Source organism: Rhynchophorus ferrugineus, unplaced genomic scaffold, assembly GCF_030347505.1.
Source record: "Rhynchophorus ferrugineus isolate W39M unplaced genomic scaffold, kcgeb_rfMv2 rfM1, whole genome shotgun sequence".
Lineage (NCBI taxonomy): Eukaryota > Metazoa > Arthropoda > Insecta > Coleoptera > Curculionidae > Rhynchophorus > Rhynchophorus ferrugineus.
The window spans coordinates 4688782-4716195 of record NW_027472580.1 but is presented as its reverse complement, the minus strand read 5'-3'; the positions used below and the strand labels follow the sequence as shown (position 1 = coordinate 4716195).

Genomic DNA, 27414 nt, shown 5'->3' with positions numbered 1-27414 from the left:
CAGGTGACGATCGTTTTGATTCCAGAGTGAAGTGATGGATCCATGTTTCATCCATTGTCACATATCGACGCAAAAATTCCGGTTTGTTACGATTAAACATGGCCAAACACTGCTCAGAATCATCAACACGTTTTTATTTTTGGTCAACAGTGAGCAATCGCGGCACCCACTCTGAACAGAGCGTTCTCATAGTCAAATGCTTATGCAATATAAAATCAATACGTTCCTTTGATATCTTTACGATTTACTATAAAACGATTTTGTGGATTTTCTTATGTTTTCTGGTGTTACCAGCTCCAATGAGCTCCAAATCCAGCTCAAAACCAATGTATTATTGTTGTTTATGATGGAGCGGAATCCTTATAATACCTTTCAAGCCATTGCTTCGCTTGAACGGCATTTTTTCCATCAAGAAGCAGTGTGTAATTTAAACACGAAATTGTTTTTAAACCATTGTTTTGAAAGTAACAAAAGTAGCGTCTCTCTTAGCATAATAACTCACAAATTTATGAGTAGAATATCATGAAATTTTAACAGTTTTCTTTTTAACAGCTAGGACTTACGGTAAGAAGTATGATCGATAGACTGCCCGAATGTGAAATTCGCCGAATAACAGATAAGCCGCCCGATTATTTCACTGTTTATTTTTTTACCACAGTTACGTCAGTCATTACTCTCGTTTGTAATCTTCAAAGAATATCAAAATATATGAATTTCCCACAAACTGAAAATGTAGAATATATATGAAATATCATTTCTATGTCTAAAACTCTGGAGTAAAAGAAGTACGGATTAACTTTTTATGGTGATTTTTTAAACATTTTCATCGCTAGATAGTGTTATCAAACTATTACTTTTTGTATCAATTTACATTTTCTATTCAGTATTAGTTAATTAATATATAAATTCATAACGCACGTAGATTAATAACAATAATCTCAAGCCAGTACATCTAATCCAGATTAAATAAATAACATTAAAGATATTCGTTAACTGTTTAAATAATAAATATGTAAAAATAATTACAGTTAAACAATTTATAAATAAATCAGTGAAATTAACATTGACAAAGATACAAATGTCAAATAGACAGTTTTCTTTTAATATTCGTTTAAAAATATTTGTGAGATCGGTACAATAATCCCGCACACACGATGGCCGATAAAAGTACCACCATCATATCTCTTCCGCAAATGGTCGATTTAGCTCTGAATTCGCCTGAAGTAAATCTAAACCACAGCCACTGAAACCTAAACTAAAATCCGCTCGCATTTAAGGTAGGAATCGTAAACTTCACCGTACTGCATTCCCTGCTTCACGTGATAGTGAACCAGCTAGATCTTGGTGAGATCAACGTTGAGTTTCGCGGCAGCGACAGCGAGAGACTACAGAATTACATAGCAACGGCCAAACCCGGACCGATAGTCACCTTGACGGAATACACCGTTGGTCCTGATGGTAAAGGCAGAAAGAAACGCAGGGGAGGTCGAAGAAAATCCGGTGGTAAACATAAATATTACAGACTTTCATTACTTTCATGTATCTCTAAAATGTTGTAGAGGAAAAAGTGAAAAAAGATGAGAATCAGAAGGAAAAGGAAATAGCGATTATCAGAAAAGAGGAGGATGTTCAGGACACAGGTAATAATTACATCTAGCGCGAGAAGATTTAAGACATTTTTTTACGTAGAATGTAGAATTCAATTTCCTATGTATAAAGTTGCAAACAATGTCCGTTTTATCCGTCCAAGCCATCTGAGGGCGGGCAAAGCGGTATTTACTACAGGGGGAAATTAAAAAATACTATTAAAATTATTATTTACATTGCGGTAGGATATTAAACAAACGTTCTTATAGTCTATTCAAGTTTTTTTTTGTATATGCGAAATTTCTGACGTCAAGACATCGTAATTTTGCCGCATCAACTCTTAGTTTTAGTTCAGTTTAGCTTTGACATACAATAAAATTCTAATCTAAATTAAATAATTGAATAAAAATACAATTAAGGAAGGACTTAAAACTACAATTAAAAACACAGATATAATAGTTTGTATGTTAGAGTTGTTTTATTATATTTACATTTAACTCTTCCAGACCACTTATGTAGTGGTATCCCCCTGGAGGCCTAATTCACCTAATTAACCATTATATATCAAAGTAATTTATTTTACTTTCATTCGAGGACATATTTACCTTTTTACGTTTGATATCACCATCTTGCTTTCACTATATTTTTTATTTCTTCTGCTACTACCAGTGAACACCATTTTTCATAAAATTAATCACTGAATTCTGCCTAATGTATTTACCATATCCACAAAACAGTTTCCCTTATACATTCTAACCTAATGCTAATGTTTAACCCCGAACAATTACAATCATATCTGTTCACACAAATCTTTCACGCTCTACAATACTATTTTCTACAGTTATATTCTATCAATTATGTGCATACCTTTAGTTGTTTCTGCTGTCATCACTGTGTCTCAGCATTATAATATATCCTGAAAGTTTCCTTTAACTATTTTCACTTTCCGAGTCACTGTCCAATTCAATCACTAAACTGGTCCACCATTTTCAATTACTTCCTTTGTATGTATTTTTCAGCTCATCCAAACCGAAGGTGTTATGCCAACAATTCTTCCTTCCACATACTCAAACAGTTCTTAATGGAATATGCTTCTCGACCAGCATGTCTATTATAACAAGTCTTTGCTACCCCCCCCATATCAAGTCGATTGTATTGAATATAAAGTGATAGGGAGGAAGTCGTAATACTATGTGACCATATTGTTCAGCCTGTCTACTATATATCTTTTTTCGGGCTTATTCTCTTATAATGGTGAATTCTCTATAACAATAACTGATAGTTCCTCCAAGTTCTTTAAAAGCTGATTTTCAAACCACTGCAAAAACAAATTATGTTTATGTCTAACAAAACCTAATCGATAGTTATTCCCACGATTACCATTTTCCATCAACTTTTGTTACCTTTACGCTATATTTCTCATTATTATCCACGTCTCATCTAATTATACAAATTGTTATAATAATTATTCTTTGATTGTGTTGTATGTTTTTAAAAATTTTATTCTTTTAAAAACAACGTCTGGAAGTTCCATTAAACCCCTTCGTTGGTTATCTTTACCTCACTGAAATTCTCTATTACCCAACAGTGTATGAACGGATCTTCAACTTTTTATTGATACTTTCAAGACTAACGATTTTCTCTGAAATCTCTAAACCGTAATTATAATATTTTGAATAATTTTGTGTACGTTTGACAACCGGACGACTTTGCAGGCTAGTTCGGTTTTACATTCGAACCTATCAGAAAGCGTTATGTCTCTTTTTAACTCGAATAAAATGAGAAGGAAAATATTGTTAATTATTAAACATATTGATGACGTATGTTCACAGCAAGTTTGGATAAACTATACGAACGATCTTAACAAATCGATTAAGGACGTTTTCTCACTCAATAACACTTTAGGAGAAAGGCAATAGATATGACAATTTCCAAAAAAGGCCAAAAACATTAAGGGACAAACATTTAATCAAAAATTTATCTATTAAAAGTCACTAACAACCCTCGAAGTTTGTTTCCATTCTCAACAATTTCGTTATTTTGTAGTTGGAAGTTCAGAATCATATCAAACCATAGTCGTGGTCGAACCAGCTTCGCGAGAGAAGCTGGCCGATACACCCAAATTCACTATTGCCTTGACCAAGGAACAACTGGGAAAACTGCAAAAGGACATCAAAGATCTTCAAAAGCAGGTCAAAGAGCTAACTGAGATGCCTGGTAACATTGGACTGATTGATGCAATTAGGTAACGATGATATAAAAAATTAGTTCCACGTTTTGCAAGAATTGACTATGGATTAATTTTAATGTATTTTTTTTTATTTGAATTTTTCTATACTAATGGTAATATATTAATTTTATTTAAAAAAGTACTTCTAGACAAAATCACAGGCCATACCACGTAGTACCAATCAAAATATGCAAAATATGGTGCCTTTATTCTAGTAAAAATAGTTTCTGTCTGTATGGGAACCAAATTTACTTCAGTACTCAACTTAAAATCATCCATAAATTATACTCAATCTCGAATTTTGGATGACTCCCGATGGTTTCGATTCCAGTTTCAACAATTTCCTATCTTCAGGTTTCTTGATTGAATCAAATGTGTCTGATTTAACTATATCAAAATTACGAATTCTAGAGCATTTTATTAATGATATATGTTCATAGATATTTACCGACAGTACTTATTAACTTTCTTTAAACCGAACTTCTCCCAAATGGTAACGTGTTAGCTAATAGTTTGAAACAAAGTTCCAATACCTTCTAAAAAATTTTAAAACTATTTATTTAGATCAAGTAAAGATGGAAGCAACTCACCTATATTGGACATGTTTCAAATATTGACACTGGTGAAACGATTAGACGCCACTGAGGCTGCCATGAATAAACTGGCTAGCATGATGGAGGATTTGGCGAAGGGACAAGCAAACTTGGTGATGGAAGCTGGTAAACTTAGTTCATTTTTTACTTAACTGAATTGATTTCACTCTCATAAGGCAATACATCAAGAAACGTATTAAATGGTAGTAATATATTCAGGTCGACAATCAGCAGTTGCCTTTAAAGACGAAACCAAACCGTCAACACCATCACAGGGTGCGATGGAGTTGGTCGCAAAATCGCAAGAGCTAAGACAGTCACTCGATGGAACCATTGGCGGTGGAGCGAACATTGTGGAAATATCAAACAGCATAAAGGAATTAGAGCAGAGGGTCACAAAGTTAGAGAATGCTAAGCCAACAGGTAGGTTTTGTTAAAATTAAGAAATGAAATTTTGCTAATTAAATTAAGAACAATTATTTATCTATTTTAAAAATTGGAGCTTGATTTATTACTCTGATTCTGACGCTATCCTAATCAGGTTAACACATTTAACTGTAAAGCGGCTAAAATCTCGATTTTATTGGACTGAAAGTTGTAATCAGTATCCAGTACCTGACGGAAGCCGGCTGGATCAGACTGTGTCTCCATATTTTATTTGTACGTTGACGGACACTTTTCTACACTCACTGAGGATTTTATATATACATACCGTTAGTGCTTAAACCATAGTAGCTTTGACGTTAGGGTAAACCTCAGACTTTTCCTTATTTGGTTTGAATATAATTTTGATATTATTTATTTAGCACCGTACAAATATGGTCTGTTGTAGCTTTTAACAAATAGGCGGTCTGCTATGGACATTTCTTCAGTCTTATCTTTTTCTATTCCTCTTTTTAATTATTTACCTATAATTAATTTTTTATATTCATTAATATTGAGAAAAGCTTCTAAGTTTTATGGTATAGTATATAAACTGAATTTAGTAAAATAATTAGTGATAATAGCGACAGCAATAGTACTTAAAAGCAAGAAAAACAAGACACAGAAGGTTCCTATTCTGGGTGCACGAGAACTTGACAATAACTATGTCTCTGCTACTCTTATTGATTGCCTCTTGCAAAAATTCATCATTTAATCGTAGTGCTAATGGTTTTATGAAATTATGGCACGTCCTAGTACAAGACTCCTTGTTGATCATCTCCTGATGAGCGATTTCTGATAATGTGAAACATTCAGTCATTTTAGTAGGTTCTAGTGTATAATAAGGTTTTGATCCAACCTACACCATCCGTACTTTGAAACCACTTTCTAATTTATAATCTAAACACTATCTAATAATCAGCAAGATTTACCTTTCTCTGTAATTAGTCTACACGTTTTCTCGCATTTTATTAACCGACTTCGAAAAAGGAGGAGGTTCTATGTTCGGCTGTATATATATTTTTTAATGTATGTCGCCGATTTCTCCGTCAATACTTGGCCGATTATCAAAATTCATTTTTTATTCCAACGAATGCACTTCCGAGGTGGTCCCATTGAAACCAAATCAGGATCTATGAGGGGGAGATCAAGGGAAATGTCAAAGGCACGTACAATATTTTCACATATTTTTTGTCTATAATAATCAGATATTTGTGTATAATGTTATTGCTGAGCTGATCTGACGGATAATCGGAAGTTGTTCAGTGCAGAAGCCATTCAGTTTGTATTTTAAACAAAAACTATAGCATATACAACGTCGTAGAAATATTGTACACTACTGCTACTATGGTGTAATGGTTTAGCTCAAAAGCGTTTAGCTCCCTAACGGAGATCGCGGGTTCGATTCCCGGTGGGGACAATAACTTTTTGTTGTTTAGTTAGAATATTTAACTCCTTAATTTCAATTATTCTTTCTTTATTCCTACTTTTCCTCATACGGGCTGCACCTTTACTTGGCCTACCCGTTGTAATATTAAATAAAATAACTGCGTAATTTATTGAGTAAATATGTAACACTAAAAAGAAAAAAACTAAAATATCTTTAACAAAAAAATTGAACCGACTTCAAATAATAAATAAGGAACTCACTAAACTGTAAAAAATAATAAAACTTAGGCTTTTAGCTAAAAAAAAGTTTTAAAATAAAATATGTACGTAATAATCGTTGTAATAACTAAATAAAAATCAGTTTGAAGTCGGTACCGAGCCTTCAAACGATACCAAAATAATAATATACTTTTATATTATAAACACAAAATTAAAAAAGAACAAAACAAATCTAATTTAATATAACTATTTGGGTACGGTAAAATATATAACGCACGGTAAATATATGTAAAATTTACATTTTAAATATTATTTCAAAAGAGAATTATTAGAATACTTGACAATATATTATAACAAAACTTATACTTTTAAATATACAAAGTTTAATAAACTAATAAACTATTGAATATGAAACATTTTATATTATCTTAAATATAACTCGGCCGAATACAACATAGTACAATATATATGTTGAAAACTATTTGTTTTGAAATGTTTTTTTAATTTTTTTTAAATTCTACATCATCCATATAAACTGTGTTATATTTAGATGTTGCAATAAAAAATGTTTCATTTTTGCCTTTTGCAATTTTGTTCACTATTCTCATCCACCAAAACAAACAACACCTCATGTCAACACCTTGTTGAGAATACTTAATACAGTTGATCATTTTGAAAAATACAGGTTGATATAAAATATTGGACAGACTGTTTGTTAAATTAAGTTTTGTGCATAATCTGGGAATTAGATAGAACAGTCGAGACATCATTTACCAACAAAGTAAAAAAGTCTCTGGCTTTGTCAAATTAGATCTATCATACTGTCGGGCTTTAATAACTTCACTGTTCAACTTACTAACATTTCCTGACATATTTGGATCAATTATAAACGTCTATAAACACTTTTGATCTCATTTAAGCCCTCACAAGAGATTCCCATCAGTTTTTCATTATTAATTACTAAAAGCCATTTCTGACATAGAGCAAGATCCCTAGGAAAGCTGTGGGTTCTATTTGAAAGGGTACTGCACCTTGGGACGCAACACCTGAGATGTCTTCAGATTTAAACAAATACTTTTAACTAAAAAAGAACCATAAAAACACAGTTAACAAAATAAGAATATCTAACACATAAGTTTATAGGCTTTTTAAGTTTGTTTTGTCAGCCATGTTCAAAAATTCCCCAATTCGAAAGAGACTCCTTCAACAAAAGCTTTGTCGAATTTCTATAGGAAGTATATAATTACCAAAACACTTCTTGAATATTTCCACCAAATATAGTCACACGTAGTCTACGCCTTCTTATTTTCTAGAAAAGCAGAAAGTATAAAATTTCAGCTTTGCTGCCGAATTTATACCTCGAGCCACCTAGCCACAAATAAACAAACTAAAATACTGTTTAAGATACCTTTCTAAATTCTCAAGGTTTTGTGATTCTAACGCTACCCGGACTGCCACTCTCGCTCAATATTACTGACGTACGGCTCTCCGTATTACCGACCGATACGCCTGATTCTTTCCCATATCATAACTAACGTATACTACCCAGGGGTGTGCAACTCCAATGGTAAGTAGTGGGGCAAAGTTTTGCTTAGTTCAATCATTGGCGGCGCTGACAACGTGAATTTGATTAGTTAGTTTAAAATAGTTATGTAGAAACCTGTAAGGAAAATACCTTGCTTTGATTGGTCTGCCATTTCGCCTGATTACTTTGTCACTTCACATTTATTGACCAATAGTATTTAAATGAAAATTAAATTAAATTTTTAAAATAAATTTATTAAAATAAGATTCTATACAAATATACATAAGTGTAAATAATATAAATATATATAAACAAAAAGCAAAAAAACAATTATGAGCACTATTCTAGGCAAAATTAAAATATTTATAATTCTTCTATAAGGCCTTCCCATATTTGTTTAGTGCCATCAATTTTATGGGATCTATTAGAGTTCTAACTTATCTTGATATTTTGTAGGTAAACTTTAAATCCTTCCCTGTTGATATTGCATTAACTTCATTAAACCAAAAATACAATCACACCTCATAATAACTTTTAAAATTTGGTCTTGACAGTCATTATGGATTGGACAGTTGAAATACTAAAAATGTATCTGGTTTTTAAAGATATTTAGATTTAGAGTATTTAATCTGTGGAACTACTTAATATAGAATGGAGATAAATATTGCATGTTGTCTCTTTTTCGGAAGTTTTGTTAAATGGCCTGAAATAAGACTAAAATATAATATTATTCTCAGAGCAAAGTTATCTGGAACTGAAAATATAGACTCAACTGGTGATTCAACAATCTCATATAAGAATATAAGTTATCTAACATGTTCATCTTCTTCACAATTTTCTCCGGGAGAATGATGTGAAAAAATTGAAGTGATGATGTGCCCTTTTAAAGATTCTCGACCATACTAGGTGAAGGATGCTGTTTCTACCTCCATGACCTCTAATAGATCCAACAAAATTCTTTAAGCAATCTTGGTTAAGGTTTCTTAAACAAATGTAGTTATTTGTAAATTTAGGCAATATAGATTTCTCTAAGGTAATAAATCCCCTAAAAGTAGCAATTCAATTTTTAATTGATGGCACCGTAACAAATATTTTCTTAACAAGGCAATCAAATTTAAATATACAATAGCTCTACTATAAAATTATTAAACACTGATTTTTCTAAAAAGTTAAAGTATTACAAAAATTTTAAGTATATTTTACAATTAAAAGTAGTATTTATTACTACTAATTATCCAGTTATCTTAATTATTACCTTCTTGTAAGACTTGTAAGACGTTGATATATTTGCATTGTGGTTTATCCAGGTAACTTACTACTATTTACTTGATCAACCCATTTTTGGAAAGGAGCGAGATCATTCTTTTGGAAACGATGTCTAATTTCCGTAGTAGATTTTTACCCCGGTACACTACATCTTTTACTACACTGACGCATTGTCATTAATTTTTATATTATTACTCCATAATTATTAATGCAAAACAGAAAATATGCACAACGTTAAACGAAGATTTCTTGATCTAAACAAAAACCAAAACCTTCAAACAACAAACTTAAAAATGCACGCCCGTAGAAAATGCTGATTTCACACAATTTGATCGACCAATCACGTTCCATGTTAGTGGCGGCACCAAGAATTTAAACTAGCCAATCACAATTTTTGATCGCAGCGCTACCGTTGATTGAACTAAACAAAACATTTCCCCAAGGTCGCCTATACCGTGAAATTTCTATTTTTTCTATGATATTACCTTAGGCCACCAGCAATACACCCATCAGCTGCGAATTCTAACATAGATGTGTCTATAATTATATTATTTTTCACTTCTGCAAGTTTCTAAGACTCTGTACTGAATATGTTGGTTTGTTTTACTTTTTGCCTCCATCTTTTCTCCACATTGTATCCATATTTTCATTTTAGTTCTTTTTCTTTTCTAACTCCTATTTGTTGTTATATTATCCCACGATTGCTTTATAATAATCTCCAGGTTCTCGACGCGTAAGTATCGACAGTGAACCAACAAAATCAAGCATGAAAAAAACATCGGCTGTTGCATCAGGAGAGTTCGTCATGCCAGAAGGGGGAATAGATTTGGATAGGTAACGTTCCTCAAAGCTTTCCAACGCATCTTTCTCACTTTCTATTATCGCCGCAGCACGGACCTGTCACAGATTCCACCAACCGAGGCCATCGCCTTTTTACAAAGAGGACTCATCGATCTGAAGGAATTTTTCAGCAACAACGATTCCGGCGCCCAGGCCCTCAAGGAGGTTCTGGAAATGAAGGACGCTCTTCTATCCAAGGATAACGATCAAAACATGCCACCCGATGTCAAACTAGGACAGGTTTGTTTGGGAAAAATTAATAACGAGGAAGGGTTGCTCATTAACTCATTATTTTAGATGGATTTACGTATAAACGAGCTTAAAGAACAGGTATCAACTCTGGACACAGTGTATCATCAACAGTTCGCCAACATCAAGGATAAAATCGATCATCTGGATAAAGAAATTTCAGCTATATGGGAGCGAATAAATACTGGGTATGCGAATAACTTTCAAAATTAAATTACTAAGGCAATTTGATAAGTTAGAGACTTTTTGAATTTCCCTCGCAGTTTAAAGTTTAAATACATCACTGTTACCCTCAGAAACATCTATTAATAGAGTACCGTGAGATTTTGAGCAAGCTGCGTCATTTAGTTCGTGTTTGAGAGCCGCTGAGTCAATTAAAAATAAAAAAGATTTTCATGTGCAGTGCGCAAAATGTTACGAACCACTTTTCAATCAAAAAGTCTCCGGCCTGACACATAGATGGCGCTACTAGAATTAAATCCATATGTTTTTTAGTTGGCCCTAACTCTCAAAAGATGCATCTGATTTGACAGCTATCGGATCCTTAGTTGAATGTGAATTATAGCATTTTGAGTGAAACAACTTTTGTTATTGTGAAAAAAAATGGATAAAAAGGAATTTCGCGTGTTGATAAAATATTGCGTTTTGAAGGGAAAAATACAGTTGAAGCAAAAACTTGGCTTGACATGGTGAAATGAGCACCGAAGACGGTGAACGCAGTGGACGCCTAAAAGAGGTTGTTACCGACGAAAACATTTAAAAAATCCACAAAATGATTTTGAACGACCGTAAATTGAAATTGAATGAAATAGCAGACCCTCTAGACATATCAACTGAACGTGTACATCATATCATTCACGAATATTTGGGTATGAGAAAGTTCTGTGCAAAGTGGGTGCCGCACGAGCTCACTTTTGACCAAAAACAACGACTAGTTGATGATTCGGAGCAGTGTTTGAAGATGATCAAGCATAATAAACTCGAGTTTTTGCGTCGATAGGTCCATCGTTTCACTCCAAAGTCCAATCGACAGTCATCCGAGTGGACATTTGAAGAAAAAGAAAGTGCCGCATCATCAAGACAATGTACCATGTCACTTGTGATATATCACAAATGGAGAATATTACGATGGCTACATTTGATGATGATACTGCGATCATAGCTGGATGAGACAATAGTGAAGAGGACTCACGAAAATTACAACAGGCAAGTGACAATATAAATAATTAGACACAAGCTTGGAAAATAAAAATTAATGAAGTAAATCTGTGCATGTGCAGTTCAGCTACAAACAGACCCGACAAGTACCAATAACCTTAAATAATACTATAATTCCATATAGCAACAACGCTAAATATCTCGGAATGAATCTTGATGCAAAATTTCGCTGAAAGGAAGATATAAAGAAGAAAAGAAAAGAACTGGAATTGAAATATAGGAAAATGTACTGGCTAATTGGAAGAAAATCACAATTGTCAGTACATAATAAATTACTGTTATATAGGCAAATACTGAAACATATATGGACATACGGAGTTCAATTATGGGGATGTTCTGTAAAGAGTAACATAAATAAAATACACATTTTTCAGAACAAAGGCCTGAAAGCTATTGTGGGTGCACCCAAATACTACATGGCTGACTACCTACATCGAGACCTTCAGATATCCACAGTCAGTCAAGAAATCAAGAGAATTGCAAGGGGGCATGAGGAAAGAGTCCATTTTCATGAAAATATTGAAATATTGCAGCTTTTGGATACCACCAGAACAGGACACGGACTCAAAAGAACACAGAATCAAACCATCTGATCTTGTGTAGTGTTGTGTAGTGAGGTGTATATAATAAAAAATACAGCAGTGACATGTATATATATTATTTCACCAGAGACTGAGATAGGGCCGATGGGTCCTCCTAGTTATATATCTAGATTTAAGTTATAACAAAGACAAATTGTAGGTTAATCGGAAACGACTATTAACGATGTAATATTTAAATAATAATAAAAAAATGTTCAGCTGAAATTCGAACGAGTTTTTTCAACAAGGGGACCAGAAACAACCAAAATCAGTATGAAGCGGTAAGGGAATTGAGCCAAAGTAAGGAAGTGGCCATCACTGAAACAAACCTCAACTTAGAATGCTTTGAGTAAATCTACTATTTGGAAGGAATACAAAAATTGGAAAAATGCTAGACTAAGTGCACTGTAAAAGTAGATTACGTAGAGAAATAAAACGTGTTTTATCGAAAAATATCTTCAAATGAATTCAGAAAATCACTGACTTATCAAACTGTCCTTGTATATTACTAATTAATAAGTAAAAACATTTTATGCATAAAATACATATATAAGTTCTCGCTGTTTATCAATCACTTATAACAAATTGCTGCTGCTGCCTATAACAATGCTGTAAAAACTTATTTGTATATCTAATTTAGACTACCTGGTGGCGAAGCATCAGCTAAAATAGAGGGTCAGAACATCTCCGAGATCTGTGACAAACTGGTCGAGCTTCAAGAAGAAATGAACGAGCTAGCTGAAACTGCTCATAAGCTGATGGCGGAGAAAGAAGGAAAGGAGAGCACTTTGGAGGTAGAACCGTGCTATAAACTCTGAAATATTAGCTGAATAACAAGCGTATTTGTTAGGTAATGGCCGAACAAATAGAACTGCTGAAGACTGTTAAAGCCGACAAAGAGGATCTCGAGGACGCTCTGGCAGACAAAGCAGACGCCTGTCAAATTAACCGGAAGGTATCCCATGAGCAATTTGATGCGGCCTATGATGAAATAACGAAAGCTTTAGAAGACAACTTATTTAAACTAAAAGAACAAGTAAGTTATTAGATCTGAAAGAGAAAGAAAGAAAAAAAATCTGAACAATGAAATATTATTATACCTAATTTACCAATTATTTTTGAACACGATATGCGGGAAATCCACATTTTTAGATCCTAGATTTAAAAAAGCAGGATTTGGTATTGCAAATAATGCTGAGGCGATACAAAAAGGTATCACAAAAGAGATATCTTCCATTCTAACTTCAAAAATACAAATATAGTTCCACAACTCAAAATTCAAGGCACAACTACTGACCAAGAATGTATTGACATCTGGAGATATTTTGATAAAAAATGGCTAGAATGAAATAAATAATTACTCCAAGTACTGCAGCAACTTTACCAGACTTAGCAGTATTTGGAAAGTCCATTTATTGGGCGTTTAGAAAACCCATTGGATTTTTGGCAAGCCCATAAAATGAAACTACCTGAATTATATCAATTATACGTAAAATATTCCTTTATACCCGCAACATATGTCCCCTGGGAACGAGTTTTTTCAAAATCTGGGCAAAAATCACGGGAGAAAAGTTGAACATGATAATATTCACAGTAATTTAAAAATATTTTCGTTAAAAAATAAATAAAACTTTTATTTAAAAAGGGTTTTATAGTTATTGTTCGATCATTTTTAGTTTCATCATGGATTAGATTTTTCAATGATTAGGTATACGTTTACATTTTATTTAGTAGTTATGGTTATTGAAAATCTTAATTTTTAGGTTTTGTTTAAGTTGTATTAGCAATTAATATATTAAAACACGATAAATGATTTGTGATGTTATTATTCCATTCCTTTTTACACATCCACAGAACATTCAGTATAAAAGTAATCCTACTTCCTTTAAAATTATGTTATTTATTACATGATAAGAGAAATTAGTATTTTTTTCGTTCAGTCGAACCGTGCATTTCACTGAAAATAGTAATTACTATTTTCAGTCGCTATTTTCTTGACTATCGACTGTTTTGCGACTATCGACTGTTTTCAGTCGATAGTTCCCAACGCTAATTTTAAGTATCGTACCAAAAAAAAACAAAAAAAAATCAAAATTAATATAACTGTTTGGGTTCGACACCGACTTCAATGTAGTCAGTTGATAGTAGTTAAAATAATATTGTAAATAGATAAATAGATTTAGGTAGTTATTAAGCTAAATTGTGTGTAAATAGTGGAATAAAAAATACTGTAATAGATAGGTTAAATAACGTTTTTGATTATTTTTATTAAGTTATTACAAGGACTATTATGTACATATTTTATTTTAAAATGCCTATTTTCTGTTAGGAATCTAAGTTTGATTATTTTTTTTAATTTTTAGTGAGTTCCTTATTTATTTTTTGAATTCGTTTCAATTTTTTTGTTAAAAATGTTTTCCTTCGACGACTGTATTGAAATTTCTAGACCAATACAGATCCAATTTAACAACGAAATAGTTTACAAATATATCCAACACTATTTGAGGAATTTCAACATTTTTTTCCAAATAACTATTTCATATATTCAAAACGAAAAAAAAGAGATAATTATAAAGATAAATAACATGAACTTTGCTATGCATATCTGTTCAATGTGATATAAATTCTATACCAACAAAATTAATATACCATTCACGCGAAAACCAAACTAGAACCAAATGCATTTATATAAATTATAGGAAGAACTATGGACCCAATCACTCAACGAGCTTCAACGAGAGATCGGCAACAAACTCGACAAGATGGAATTGATGCCGCTCAAGGACTTCATCAACGCCAAACTGAAAGGCATCCAGGACAAAGTTAAGAAAATATCTTCGTTGAAGCAGGAACACGAAGCTGCCGGAACCAAGTGTAAAATCTTAAGGTACCTCACGATTATTTGAACTTTAAATATTATATATTGTATATTGTATATTATTAACGGCCATTTATTAAATTAAAAAGTATAAATCACAAATGAACAGAGGTTGAAATGAATCTTTTATACTCTTTAGGGTCGGTTTTATATAGTCAATTCAAAGTTATTTTGTACATATGTCATCTAAGTGTATAACGTCAAAACGTCGCAATGTTACCGTATCAACTCTGAATTTTAGTTCAATTTGGCTTTGACATACAACACAATTCTAATCGAAATAAAATAATTGAACAATAATATTATCAAATATTCTAACATTATAGTATTACGAATCACTGACGATTCGGGACGGGACGGAATTAATACACCACTGATGGCCTTGGAACAAAAGAGAAACTTTATTTTTATCCCTGGTATTTTATACCCACTCGATACAAGTCACAGCGCCCTCTACTAACTGTTCTTCCTCCTTTCTATACTGGCTCTTGTATCGAGACAAGTCATATATTTAACACTCCCCTTCAATTTAAATGTACTATATAACTCAACTTACCTAAGATCGTAAACAAATATTACAAAAGTACATTTAAATTACCAGAACAAAACTCTTACATTGTACATACAAATTTGTTCAAATTTAGAACTATTTTATTTCTACATTGCGAGAATTTTAACTTTAATTAATAATTTAACCAAATGAATCTACACAATTATGTGATAAACAAACGTATAACAGTCAGTTTTCCACTTAAACACAATTCTCTCCTTGAACAATCATAGAAATAGTCGCCAAAACACTGTCCAATTTAATATCGATTATATAGTTTGCTCTAGGGCTGCCAAACATACACATGTATTTCTCTTCTAATGAATTTCTTCCATGCCTCTGGGTTGTTTTTATCAAATGGCATGACTCCCTTAAAACTTCCTAGTTGTTTACCATACCAGTCTTCATAACTTGCTCCTTCAAGTCCACTTCCGCCTTACATTAGTCCATGGCCTTCTGGTATCATAACTAATTGGTGTCTTTTCTGTTGAAGTAAGCAGACAATAGGTGACATTTATATCTCATGGTTGTCTAATTTCCTTTCTCTTGCAAAATTATCTGTATCGATTTACTCACAGATTCTTCTTTGGAATTTTATCTGCTCACCTTATATTGGTCTCTCTGTATAATTTCTAAACAGTATATCTTTAATTATTTCTTCACTATTATACATATTGAAGTTTACTTCCATTGGCTTACCAAATTGGTCTGTTTAGATGTGATTTTGTAACTAACGAAACTTATATGCCTTTTAATCTTCTATATATTCTAGTAGCCTAGAATTCCTCAAGCAGTCAAATTATATGTTTTTGATGAATCTTTAATCTCTTCTATCTTCTCTCTTTCCATTTCAATGAACTATTCTTCTTCATAAAGACTTTCCATTAAATTCACTATTTATTCTTACTGTCCTTTTAATAATGAGCCATCAAAGAATATAACGAGATGAACATTATCTCATTTCGTGTTCCAACCTTTAGGTGAATTTCTCAATACATACAATGCTCAATTTAATTTATAGTTTCTCGTTTCAAAATTAAATCCTCAGATTTCCTGTTATAAATATCTAGATCTATTTTTCCATTTATAATATGATCGAGCGTCAATTTGATTTTTCTTTCACTTTGGATCCAGTTGTGTTGAATTGATATTTATATCAAATTCTAATGTTTTGTAACTAAACTCAAAGTAACTTTGTTCTCCATCCTTACAAATTAAAAATTCTTCTTCATTGGGTTCGATAACTTTTCATTCTACCTGTAATTCTGTTCGACCCCTTGTTCCTAGTTTCCAATACTTCTCTGGTCTTTGCCACTTACACATGGTTGACTTTCTAAACTCGTCTACATTACTAATTGCTACATTGATTACAATGTTTCTTTATCCTACCGATAATTAGGTTGGACTCCATGTTCCTAGTTTTCTATACTTCTCTGGTCCTTGCAACTTACACATGGTTGATTTTCTAAACTCTTCTCCATTACTAATTGCTACATTGACTACAATGTTTCCTTCTATCCTACTGATAATTCTGTTGGATGTCACGTTACTAGTTTACTAGTGCTTCACTGATCCTTGTATATTATACACGTGGTTGACCTTCCAAACTTTTAACCACTGCACCACTATTTACTACATTGACTACAATGTTTTTTTCTATCCTACTTATAATTCTGTTGGATCTTATATTCCTAGTTTACTAGTGCTTCACTGATCCTTGTATATTATACACGTGATTGACCTTCCAAACTCTTAACCACTGCACCACTATTTACTACATTGACTACAATGTTTTTTTCTATCCTACTTATAATTCTGTTGGATCTTATATTCCTAGTTTACTAGTGCTTCACTGATCCTTGTATATTATACACGTGGTTGACCTTCCAAACTCTTAACCACTGCACCACTATTTACTACATTGACTACAATGTTTTTTTCTATCCTACTTATAATTCTGTTGGATCTTATATTCCTAGTTTACTAGTGCTTCACTGATCCTTGTATATTATACACATGGTTGACCTTCCAAACTCTTAACCACTGCACCACTATTTACTACATTGACTACAATGTTTTTTTCTATCCTACTTATAATTCTGTTGGATCTTATATTCCTAGTTTACTAGTGCTTCACTGATCCTTGTATATTATACACGTGGTTGACCTTCCAAACTCTTAACCACTGCACCACTATTTACTACATTGACTACAATGTTTTCTTCTATCCTACTTATAACTCAAGATCTTTCATTTTTCTAGTTTTCTGGTGTTCCTTCTGATGGTCATTGATCTTTGAGTGCTCTAGTGCTCCGAAATTAATCTCCGTCTGTTGCATACAGCCATCTTGTTACTTCCTCTTTTCTTCGTGTATATATAACTATATATATACTATACTGAACCAAACACTTTTTTTCTAATCTCCATTCCCCTGCACTCTCCGTCGTCACCCTACTACTTCTCATTTACACCGAGAATTCTGGGCCCATAACCTATTACGAATCACTGACGATTCGGGACGGGACGGAATTAATACACCATTGATGGCATTGGATCAAAAGAGAAACTTTATTTTTATCCCTGGTATTTTATACCCACTCGATACAAGTCCCAGCGCCCTCTACTAACTTTTCTTCCTCCTTTCTATATTGGCTCTTGTATCGAGACAAGTCATATATTTAACATATAGTACATCTAAAAACTGCAATCAATAATACAGCCACAATAGTTTATAGGTTAGAGTTTTAACCTCTTATCACTTATTGCTTTCGAGAATTTTGCATACGTCTGACAATCGGACGACTTTGATAGGCTCATTCGTTTACGCGTCCGAACTAATCAGACAGCATTGTATCTCTTTTTAACTAGAATCAAATGAGAAGGAGAATATTGTCTGATTCTGAAACAGATTTACAAATTGCTGCAGGCAATACATTAAACATCTTGATGACATATGTACAAAAAAACTTTGAATGGGCTATACATTAGAGTAATAAACTCTCATCGCGCCTTCGTCCAAAAATCCTTGGCCTTTATTTTCGCTATATCTTGGTGTAGTCGCTCTCCTTGCTCGTCGTTCGCCGCCCAAGTTTTGTTGGAAGAAATCAAGATATGACTGCAGAAAATATATTTTGAGAATCATTCGAGCTCCAATCTTGTTGTAATTTTGCAACAAATTGTCGATAACGTGCTTCCAATTCAGTGATTTTTGGTTGCCGAGAAAGTTGTGAACAACACTTTCAGACGACACCCATGCTGCTTCATCAGACGTTAAACATTTGATAAACCTCACGTGAGCCATTATTTTTCAGATATCAGATTAGATTTATTTATCAAAGGCCCATCAGCCTCGATGGCTATTTAGGACCTATGCACTACATACATTTTAATATTACAGAACAAACAATATAAAGAACAAAACTAACAAAACTAAAGAACTATAAACTAAGAGCTTATAGTTAATTTAACATAAGTATATGAATAATATGGAGTGAACAGCTTAAAAGTCTTAAGTTAACAGCAGTAGTATTCATAGTATATTATATATTTTGGAGTACTCCGGTGGCAGACAAATAGTTCATCAGTTGTTCAAGATTCTTCAATTGTAAATTTATTACACTAGATTAGATTTATTTATTACAGGCCCATCAGCCTCGATGGCTATTTAGGACCTATGCACTACATACATTTTAATATTACAGAACAAACAATATAAAGAACAAAACTAACAAAACTAAAGAACTATAATCTAAGAGCTTATAGTTAATTTAACATAAGTATGAGAACAATATGGAGTGAACAGTTTAAAAGTCATAAGTTAACAGCAGTAGTATTCATAGTCTATTATATATTTTGGAGTACTCCGGTGGCAGACAAATAGTTCATCAGTTGTTCAAGATTCTTCAATTGTAAATTTATTACATTAGATTAGATTTATTTATTACAGGCCCATCAGCCTCGAGTGCTATTTAGGACCTATGCACTATATACATTTTAATATTACAAAACAAACAATATAATGAGCTTATAGTTAATTTAACATAAGTATGAGAATAATATGGAGTGAACAGTTTAAAAGTCATAAGTTAACAGCAGTAGTATTCATAGTATATTATATATTTTGGAGTACTCCGGTGGCAGACAAATAGTTCATCAGTTGTTCAAGATTCTTCAATTGTAAATTTATTACATTAGATTAGATTTATTTATTACAGGCCCATCAGCCTCGAGGGCTATTTAGGACTTATGCACTATATACATTTTAATATTACAAAACAAACAATATAAAGAGCTTATAGTTAATTTAACATAAGTATGAGAATAATATGGAGTGAACAGTTTAAAAGTCATAAGTTAACAGCAGTAGTATTCATAGTCTATTATATATTTTGGAGTACTCCGAGGGCAGATAAATAGTTCATCAGTTGTTCAAGATTCTTCAATTGTAAATTTATTACATTAGATTAGATTTATTTATTACAGGCCCATCAGCCTCGAGGGCTATTTAGGACTTATGCACTACATACATTTTAATATCACAGAACAAACAATATAAAGAGCTTATAGTTAATTTAACATAAGTATGAGAATAATATGGAGTGAACAGTTTAAAAGTCATAAGTTAACAGCAGTAGTATTCATAGTATATTATATATTTTGGAGTACTCCGGTGGCAGACAAATAGTTCATCAGTTGTTCAAGATTCTTCAATTGTAAATTTATTACATTAGATTAGATTTATTTATTAAAGGCCCATCAGCCTCGAGTGCTATTTAGGACCTATGCACTATATACATTTTAATATTACAAAACAAACAATATAAAGAGCTTATAGTTAATTTAACATAAGTATGAGAATAATATGGAGTGAACAGTTTAAAAGTCATAAGTTAACAGCAGTAGTATTCATAGTCTATTATATATTTTGGAGTACTCATGGCAGCCAAAAAGTTCATCAGTTGTCCAAGGTTCTTCAATTGTAGAAGTTTTTTCATGGATCCCTTCAGGCCAGAAAATCGTCTTTGGAGGCCGTGCCCTTGGTATTCAACTAGGATTTGTTTGATGCTCAGTGGGGATCTACATCTATCACAAATGGCTGGACTTTCTCCTTTGAGTAGAAACTCGTGAGTCAGCCGACAATGGCCTATTCTGAGTCTGGAAGAAATACCCAATTTACGTCTGCTAAAGTTACAAAAGTTGGGACCTTGATAAAACTCCTCTTTTACCTCGCACAGTTTGTTATTAATGAACAATAGTCCCAGTTTAGTTGATCCAATTTTTATATATCAGTTTCAAATATCATATTCGACAAATATTCCTTCTTTGATTTTTGCGTATGACAGTTTTGGTTAAGCACTGGAAAGCCTGTGTTTCGCAATTGTGCTTTTTAACAAAGTTCTTAATAAAGCCAAGACTAATGTTAAAAGGAGGTTATAAAACATCATGTTGGTTCACAACACTGTGTAGGTCTGGCTCATAATGGCCACTGGTCAGCCACACCTTCCTGATATAATGATGTAATCAATCGTACAGATATTCAATAGGCACACAAAAAACAGCAAAATTTTGTGATTCTAGATTGCATTCCAATGACCTGTAATGAATATCAAATCAATTAATATTTCGAAATTAAGTTGTACTTCTTTGTTGTACTGCATAAGCAATCAGAATGGATGTTTTGTTATTTCCAGTGTGGAGTAGAGCCGCCTTCAAACTGTACTTAGAATTATCTATGAACAAACTCCATTCATTTCGATTATATGATGTATTCATCACACCAAATAAACCTTTTTCCATTACGAAATTGCTTTCATTACTCGCTGGTAATGAAGTCAAAGTTCTTAACGAAATTTTTACACTTGTAGCTAGACCAATTGGCAATGGATCTGTATGTAGTGGCTTCGACACTGGTGATACTTCGGGATATCCATGGACATTTTGCATTTATACCGAAGACATTCATCAAGCAAAAATAGAAATCATCCACATGATTTTTCTGTTCTCTTAATAACGCTAGCACAAAAAATTAAAACTATGTATTTTCACCAAGTGACCACTTGTACAGCTTTGTTCTGCACACATTACAAAACAATTTCAGAACCTATGGCTTGTTAATATTTTCCGCACAAAAGTACTGCAAATACACATCGTTCAGTGCATTTGTCATAATTTTTTCACGTTTACCGATCACATAATACCCACAAACGTAATTAAACACTTTGAATAGATTTTGCAACGTTATCTCTGTATTTTTACATATTCCCAAGCACAATCACAGCAAATTAACAAGTTCCAAACGATGTTTATTGCAACGTCGTAAGCTGACAGCCGTTATAGAAGCACAGTGTTGCCACCATGTGCGAACTCAAAAACTATAACCAATCTTGACACACGGATTAAAGATCTGAGTGCAGGACATCAAAGAACGTTAAGAATCGTTCTCATCCAAAAGGATGAGGATCCAAAAGTTGAACCCAATTTGTAGCTTCGTGTTATTATTGTAGGAATGTCAATCGACCAAAGTAGAAATCATCTACATGATTTTTCTGTTCTCTTAATAACGTTAGCACAAAAAATTAAAACTATATATTTTCACGAAGTGACCACTGGTACAGCTTTGTTCTGCAGACATTACAAAGCAGTTTCAGAACCTATGACTTGTCAATATTTACCGCAAAAAAGTACTGCAAATACGCATCTTTGACTGTATTTGTTATGATTTTTCCATGTTTATCGAGTATATAACATCCACAAATGTAAAAAAAACTTTGGTTAAACTTTGCAACATTATCTCTACATTGTCACACGTGCTGAAGCACAATCACAGCACAAAAACATATTCCAATCAATATCTAATGCAACAGTGTCAGCTGACAGCCCTTATAAGGGCGCAGTGCTGCCACCATGGGCGAACTCAAAAACTAGAACCAATCTTGAAACACGGATTGAAGATGTGAGCTCAGGGTATCAAATAACCTTAAGAGTCGTTCAGATAAACTCGGATCCAAAAGTTGAACCGAATTTGTAGCTTCGTGTTATTATTGTAGGAATGTCAATCGACCAAAGTAGAAATCATCTACATGATTTTTCTGTTCTCTTAATAACGTTAGCACAAAAAATGAAAACTATATATTTTCACTAAGTGACCACTTGTACAGCTTTGTTCTGCAGACATTACAAAGCAATTTTAGAACATATGGCTTGTCAATATTTACCGCAAAAAAGTTCTACAAATACGCATCTTTGAGTGTATTTGTCATGATTTTTCCATGTTTATCGAGTATATAACATCCACAAACGTAAAAAAAACTTTGGTTAAACTTTGCAACATTATCTCTACATTGTCACACGTGCTGAAGCACAATCACAGCACAAAAACAAATTCCAATCAATATTTAATGCAACAGTGTCAGCTGACAGCCGTTATAAGGGCGCAGTGCTGCCACCATGTGCGAACTCAAAAACTAGAACCAATCTTGAAACACGGATTGAAGATGTGAGCTCAGGGTATCAAATAACCTTAAGAATCGTTCAGATAAACTCGGATCCAAAAGTTGAACCGAATTTGTAACTTCGTGTTATTATTGCAGGAACGTCAATTGTATTTCCTGCGACGCCGATGTCGTTATGAAGAAACAAACCGATATCACGCTGCTGCCCAAGCCTTATGCGATGCCCCCTCCTAAGAGCCCAGGCCCATATTTGGCTTATGAGTTGGACCAATTACGGAAAAACCAAAAAACGTAACTATAAACTCACCAAGTCGTATCAAATATATCAGTAATAGATATAAATTTGCTTTGGCAGCTTATTTTTGTTTCTTTTTATGTTAGAATTCATGACAAATGAAAAAAAAACTGGGCATCACTTGAATGGATCCAATTTTTTACCTGTTCACAAGATATGTTCTGTCACTGTTGGCTTTGTTAGTGCCTCAAGACTTTAAAAACTCTTCACTAAATCTCGATACAGTTGGCGATCGACAGCAATAGTTCTGGCCACAGAAAATGTTTTCAGGTGGATTTCTATAACCTTGATCCATATTTTTTTCAAAACTGCTTTCCTTCTACTGCTATTTATCTAAAAGATCGAGTTATCCACATAATTATTTCACTTTTCATTCGACAGACATGCTCAAACCATTTTAATCTGTGTCTGAATTTATCCCTTAACTGAGCACTGATTATCACATCTTAAACGAATTACTTAATTTTTAATGATCCATTCAGATGTCCAAGTTTCCGAGCCACACAGATATTGGTAATATAAGTATTTGAAACAGGAGGGCATTAGTCTTGCTTGTAACATTTCCCCTCTTTCACACGCACCATCTTAGAGAAACAAAAGCTCCGAAAATTTTTCTTTTTAATAATTAACAAGTCAATTGAAAAGTCCCCGGCCTTACACATAGATAGCGCTACTAGAATTAAATCCATGTTTTTTAGTCAGCAAAAGATGCGTGTATAAATTTGACAGCTGTCGTATCATTAGTTTGTGGATTATAGCATTTTGAGTGAAGCAACGTTTGTCATTGTGAAAAAAATGGATGATAAGGAATTTCGCATGTTGATAATATATTATTTTATAGGGACAAAATACAGTTCAAGCAAATACTTGAGTTGATGCTGAGTTTTCAGACACTGCCCCAGGAAAATCAACCATTAAAGATTGGTATGCTAAGTTTAAACGTGATGAAATGAGCACCGAATACGGTGAACGCAGTGGACGCCCAAAAGAAGTGGTTACCGAAGAAAACATTTAAAAAATCCACAATGAATGACCGTAAATTGAAACTGAATGAAATAGCAGACACTCTAAAGATATCAACTGAACGTGTATATCATATCTTTCACAAATATTTGGGTATGCAAAAGCTCTGTGCAAAGTGGGTACTGCGAGCTCACTTTTGACCAAAAACAACGACGAGTTGATGATTCGGAGCAGTGTTAGAAGATGATCAAGCGTATATGATGTATATACGAGTTTATGGGTCGATATGTTACAATGGATAAAACATGACTCCATCATTACACTCCGAGTAGACATTGTTCTCCTTGGTTCACTCGACAGTCATCCGAGTGGACTTCACACGATGAACCCTCTCCAAAGCGTGGGAAAACGGAACAGTCGGCTGACAAGGTTATGGCGTCTATATTTTGTGATGCGCATAGCGTTGTTGCAGCGTTTGAAGGACGAAATCGCCGAAAAACGGCCGCATTTGAAGAAAAAGAAAGTGCTGCTTCACCAAGACAATGCACCGTGTCACAAGTCATCGAAAACGATAGAAAAAATCCATGAATTGGGATTCGAATTGCTTTCTCATCCACCGTATTCTCCAAATCTGGCCCCCGGCGACTATTTCCTGTTCTCAGATCTCAAAAGAATGCTCGCCGGGAAGAAACTTTTGTCAATTGAAGAGGTGATCGCCGATACTGAGGCCTATTTTGAAGCAAAGGGTAAATTGTAATACAAAAATGGTATCGAAAAGTTGGAGGGTAGCTATAATCAGTGTATCACCCTTGAAGGGAATTATGTTGAATAAAAAAAACTAATTTTGCAAAAAAAAAATGTGCTTTACTGTGGTAGGCCGGGGACTTATCAATTCCCAAATTAAAATAAAACTTCAGCAATAGATGCCACTTGCTTCTCCTGTATTACTGATCCAAATACTTGAATTCCTGCACTTGTTCTAACAGGATCTCATTGGGAATGACAATAACAGGCGATCCATCGGTTATCGATACTTTGGTCTTGTTGGTAGAAGATGTTAAAGTCTAGCTAGTGAATAATTTTCCTATATATTATTATGAAATATATAGCACAAACATTATAAATTTAATAAATGTAGATAGTGACGACTGTTGTTCTTTTAGGTTACCAAACAGCAAAAATCTCAATATGTTTGAGAGTGCGATTCAATTTGCTAAAATGAAAACAGCGTAAGTACAGTCTAATATTAGTTTTTACTATAATTTACCTCAATATCCAAATCAGTAAACCTTTTTATTCACGGAACATACTGCCACATTTTTATTCGGTAAAAAACGTCCTGCAAATTGTGTATCATTCGTACAAAGGTTGGCTTGATTGTAACACAACCAAAGTATACTTCTTATAATAAAACAGCCAACGTCATGTATATCACCGAATATATTGTCAAATGCAGTTTGTAAAAATGTAATATTCGTTTTAAGCTCGAAGCGGATTTTTTCCTCTTGTTTTACCCTAGTTAAAAAGAGACAGTATGTGTTGATACTGGTCGACATGTCAAATGTCTACAAAATTCTTGAAATCATTAGTGATAATAACTAGAGGTTGCAAACCGGAAAACATTGCAAACGAAAAATCTAAGTTAGTTAATGCGGCAACATTATTGATGACGTGTATTGGTTGTTTTATTGGATATACTATAGTCCTTCCAGTAAAACAGCCAATGCACGTCATCAAAACTTATAATGCAACATTGCTGCATCAAATTTAAGTGTTCGTTTATTTTGACTCTGAAAATACTAATATTAATGATAAAATAATAAACAAAATAACGTTATAAAATATAATTTATTTTGACATATATCTAATGCATATCTGTTGAAGGAGTTTAACTATAGGTAAATAAACAGCCACAATAATTTGTAGGTTAAAGTTTTTTTTATTATATTTACATTTATATATGACAACGGTGTCGACAAATTCAACACAAACCGAATTTCATAGTCCTATTAGTGTACATGTTCGGACGTATCAGACTTCATTCTGCCTCTTTTTATCTAGAGTAATGCTAATTAGTAAAATGAGAAAGGAAAATTCTCCAAGGAATTTTACGTTTTTAAAACTGAATTTTGCAATACGTTCGACGGTGTTGATGACGTGCACTGGCTGTTTTATAGAAGGTACTATATATGCCCGTTTTATTTCAGCGAAATCACTGACACTTATACACCTTATATTTTAACCATAATTAACAAAGAAAATCAACAAATCAACATCATCACTGTCAGTCAGGAACTGAAGTTATCAATCAGTAATTCTTCACCAAGTATTGCGGCCATTCTGGCCTCAGATACTAATACGTTAACCAGCTATTCTTCAATAATCAACAGATATCTCGTCTTCTGAATATAATTATATGTTCTTTTAGCGATAAAGATCATATATGCAACCGTTACTGTGGAGGAAGCCACACAGTCACCACTCCTCAACAAAGAGTGATGCGCGTTGGACATTTCATGGAACAATGGGGACCGGAAATATCACCAATTAACGAGGTGTTAGTTAAAGGAACTGATGGTCAGGTGTATATCGAGTCACCACACCGTAAATACTTAAATCGAAATATGTCTGATATCCTGGTTTTAGTTCTACAAAGGCCGTGATGACGCAATGTTAAAATCTCTGGCAAACGAAAGACCACCGAGTGCTAGAGTTGATGGACCCTCTATATTAATCACTGAATGTAATAAGGACGACAAAAACCAAGTCAAAGAACGAGAATCTCATCAAATGAATGAACAATCCAGAGGTAGTCTGTAGTATCTTACTAGAACTATTCGTTTTATATATTAATAATGTTCGACAGGCTTGCCAGATGGTAGTGTTACCAAAGCAAGACCAAAAAGCAGCTTTGAACAAATGATGACGGACACAGGTCACCAAAAATGCTTCAGATATAGTTATGTACTAATAATGGTTTTAATTTTTCAGCAGACAAAAAACTAAGCATCAAAAGGTCCAGTATCAGATCAGCCGAAATTAAATAAAAAAAGAAACCGCTATATTTGGTGGCTTTTACATAAATTTTACTTGTATAAAAAACTTTTACTTCACTTTGTTTTTACATAAATTTTCTGCTACAATAAAAGTTCTTCAG

General features: G+C 33.3%; 1 protein-coding gene across 2 annotated transcripts; it reads left to right on the top strand.

The window, feature by feature from the left end:
• The first annotated feature begins 1096 nt into the window (after window positions 1-1096).
• LOC143202861 (uncharacterized) lies at window positions 1097-27414 on the top strand. 2 transcript variants are annotated; one of them, XM_076414782.1, is made up of 18 exons: window positions 1097-1223; window positions 1278-1503; window positions 1560-1640; window positions 3634-3832; window positions 4382-4536; window positions 4630-4833; window positions 9955-10066; window positions 10123-10312; window positions 10370-10509; window positions 12761-12914; window positions 12971-13156; window positions 14820-15007; window positions 23138-23290; window positions 25421-25486; window positions 26686-26839; window positions 26904-27066; window positions 27124-27192; window positions 27252-27414. In XM_076414782.1, the coding sequence occupies exons 1-18, from the start codon at window positions 1155-1157 to the stop codon at window positions 27302-27304; spliced, it is 2562 nt and encodes an 853-aa protein (XP_076270897.1). In that variant the 5' UTR covers window positions 1097-1154; the 3' UTR covers window positions 27305-27414. The 2 variants fall into 2 exon arrangements, with proteins under 2 accessions (XP_076270897.1, XP_076270886.1); XM_076414771.1 differs by having other exon boundaries at window positions 27249-27414.

Excerpts from the sequence above, each read along its gene's own strand:
- LOC143202861 (XM_076414771.1), top strand. The coding sequence starts at position 1,155 with ATGGCCGATAAAAGTACCACCATCATATCTCTTCCGCAAATGGTCGAT. Across the intron at positions 10,313-10,369 it reads CCGATGTCAAACTAGGACAG|ATGGATTTACGTATAAACGA; the intron begins GTTTGTTTGGGA and ends TCATTATTTTAG. Across the intron at positions 27,067-27,123 it reads AATGAATGAACAATCCAGAG|GCTTGCCAGATGGTAGTGTT; the intron begins GTAGTCTGTAGT and ends AATGTTCGACAG.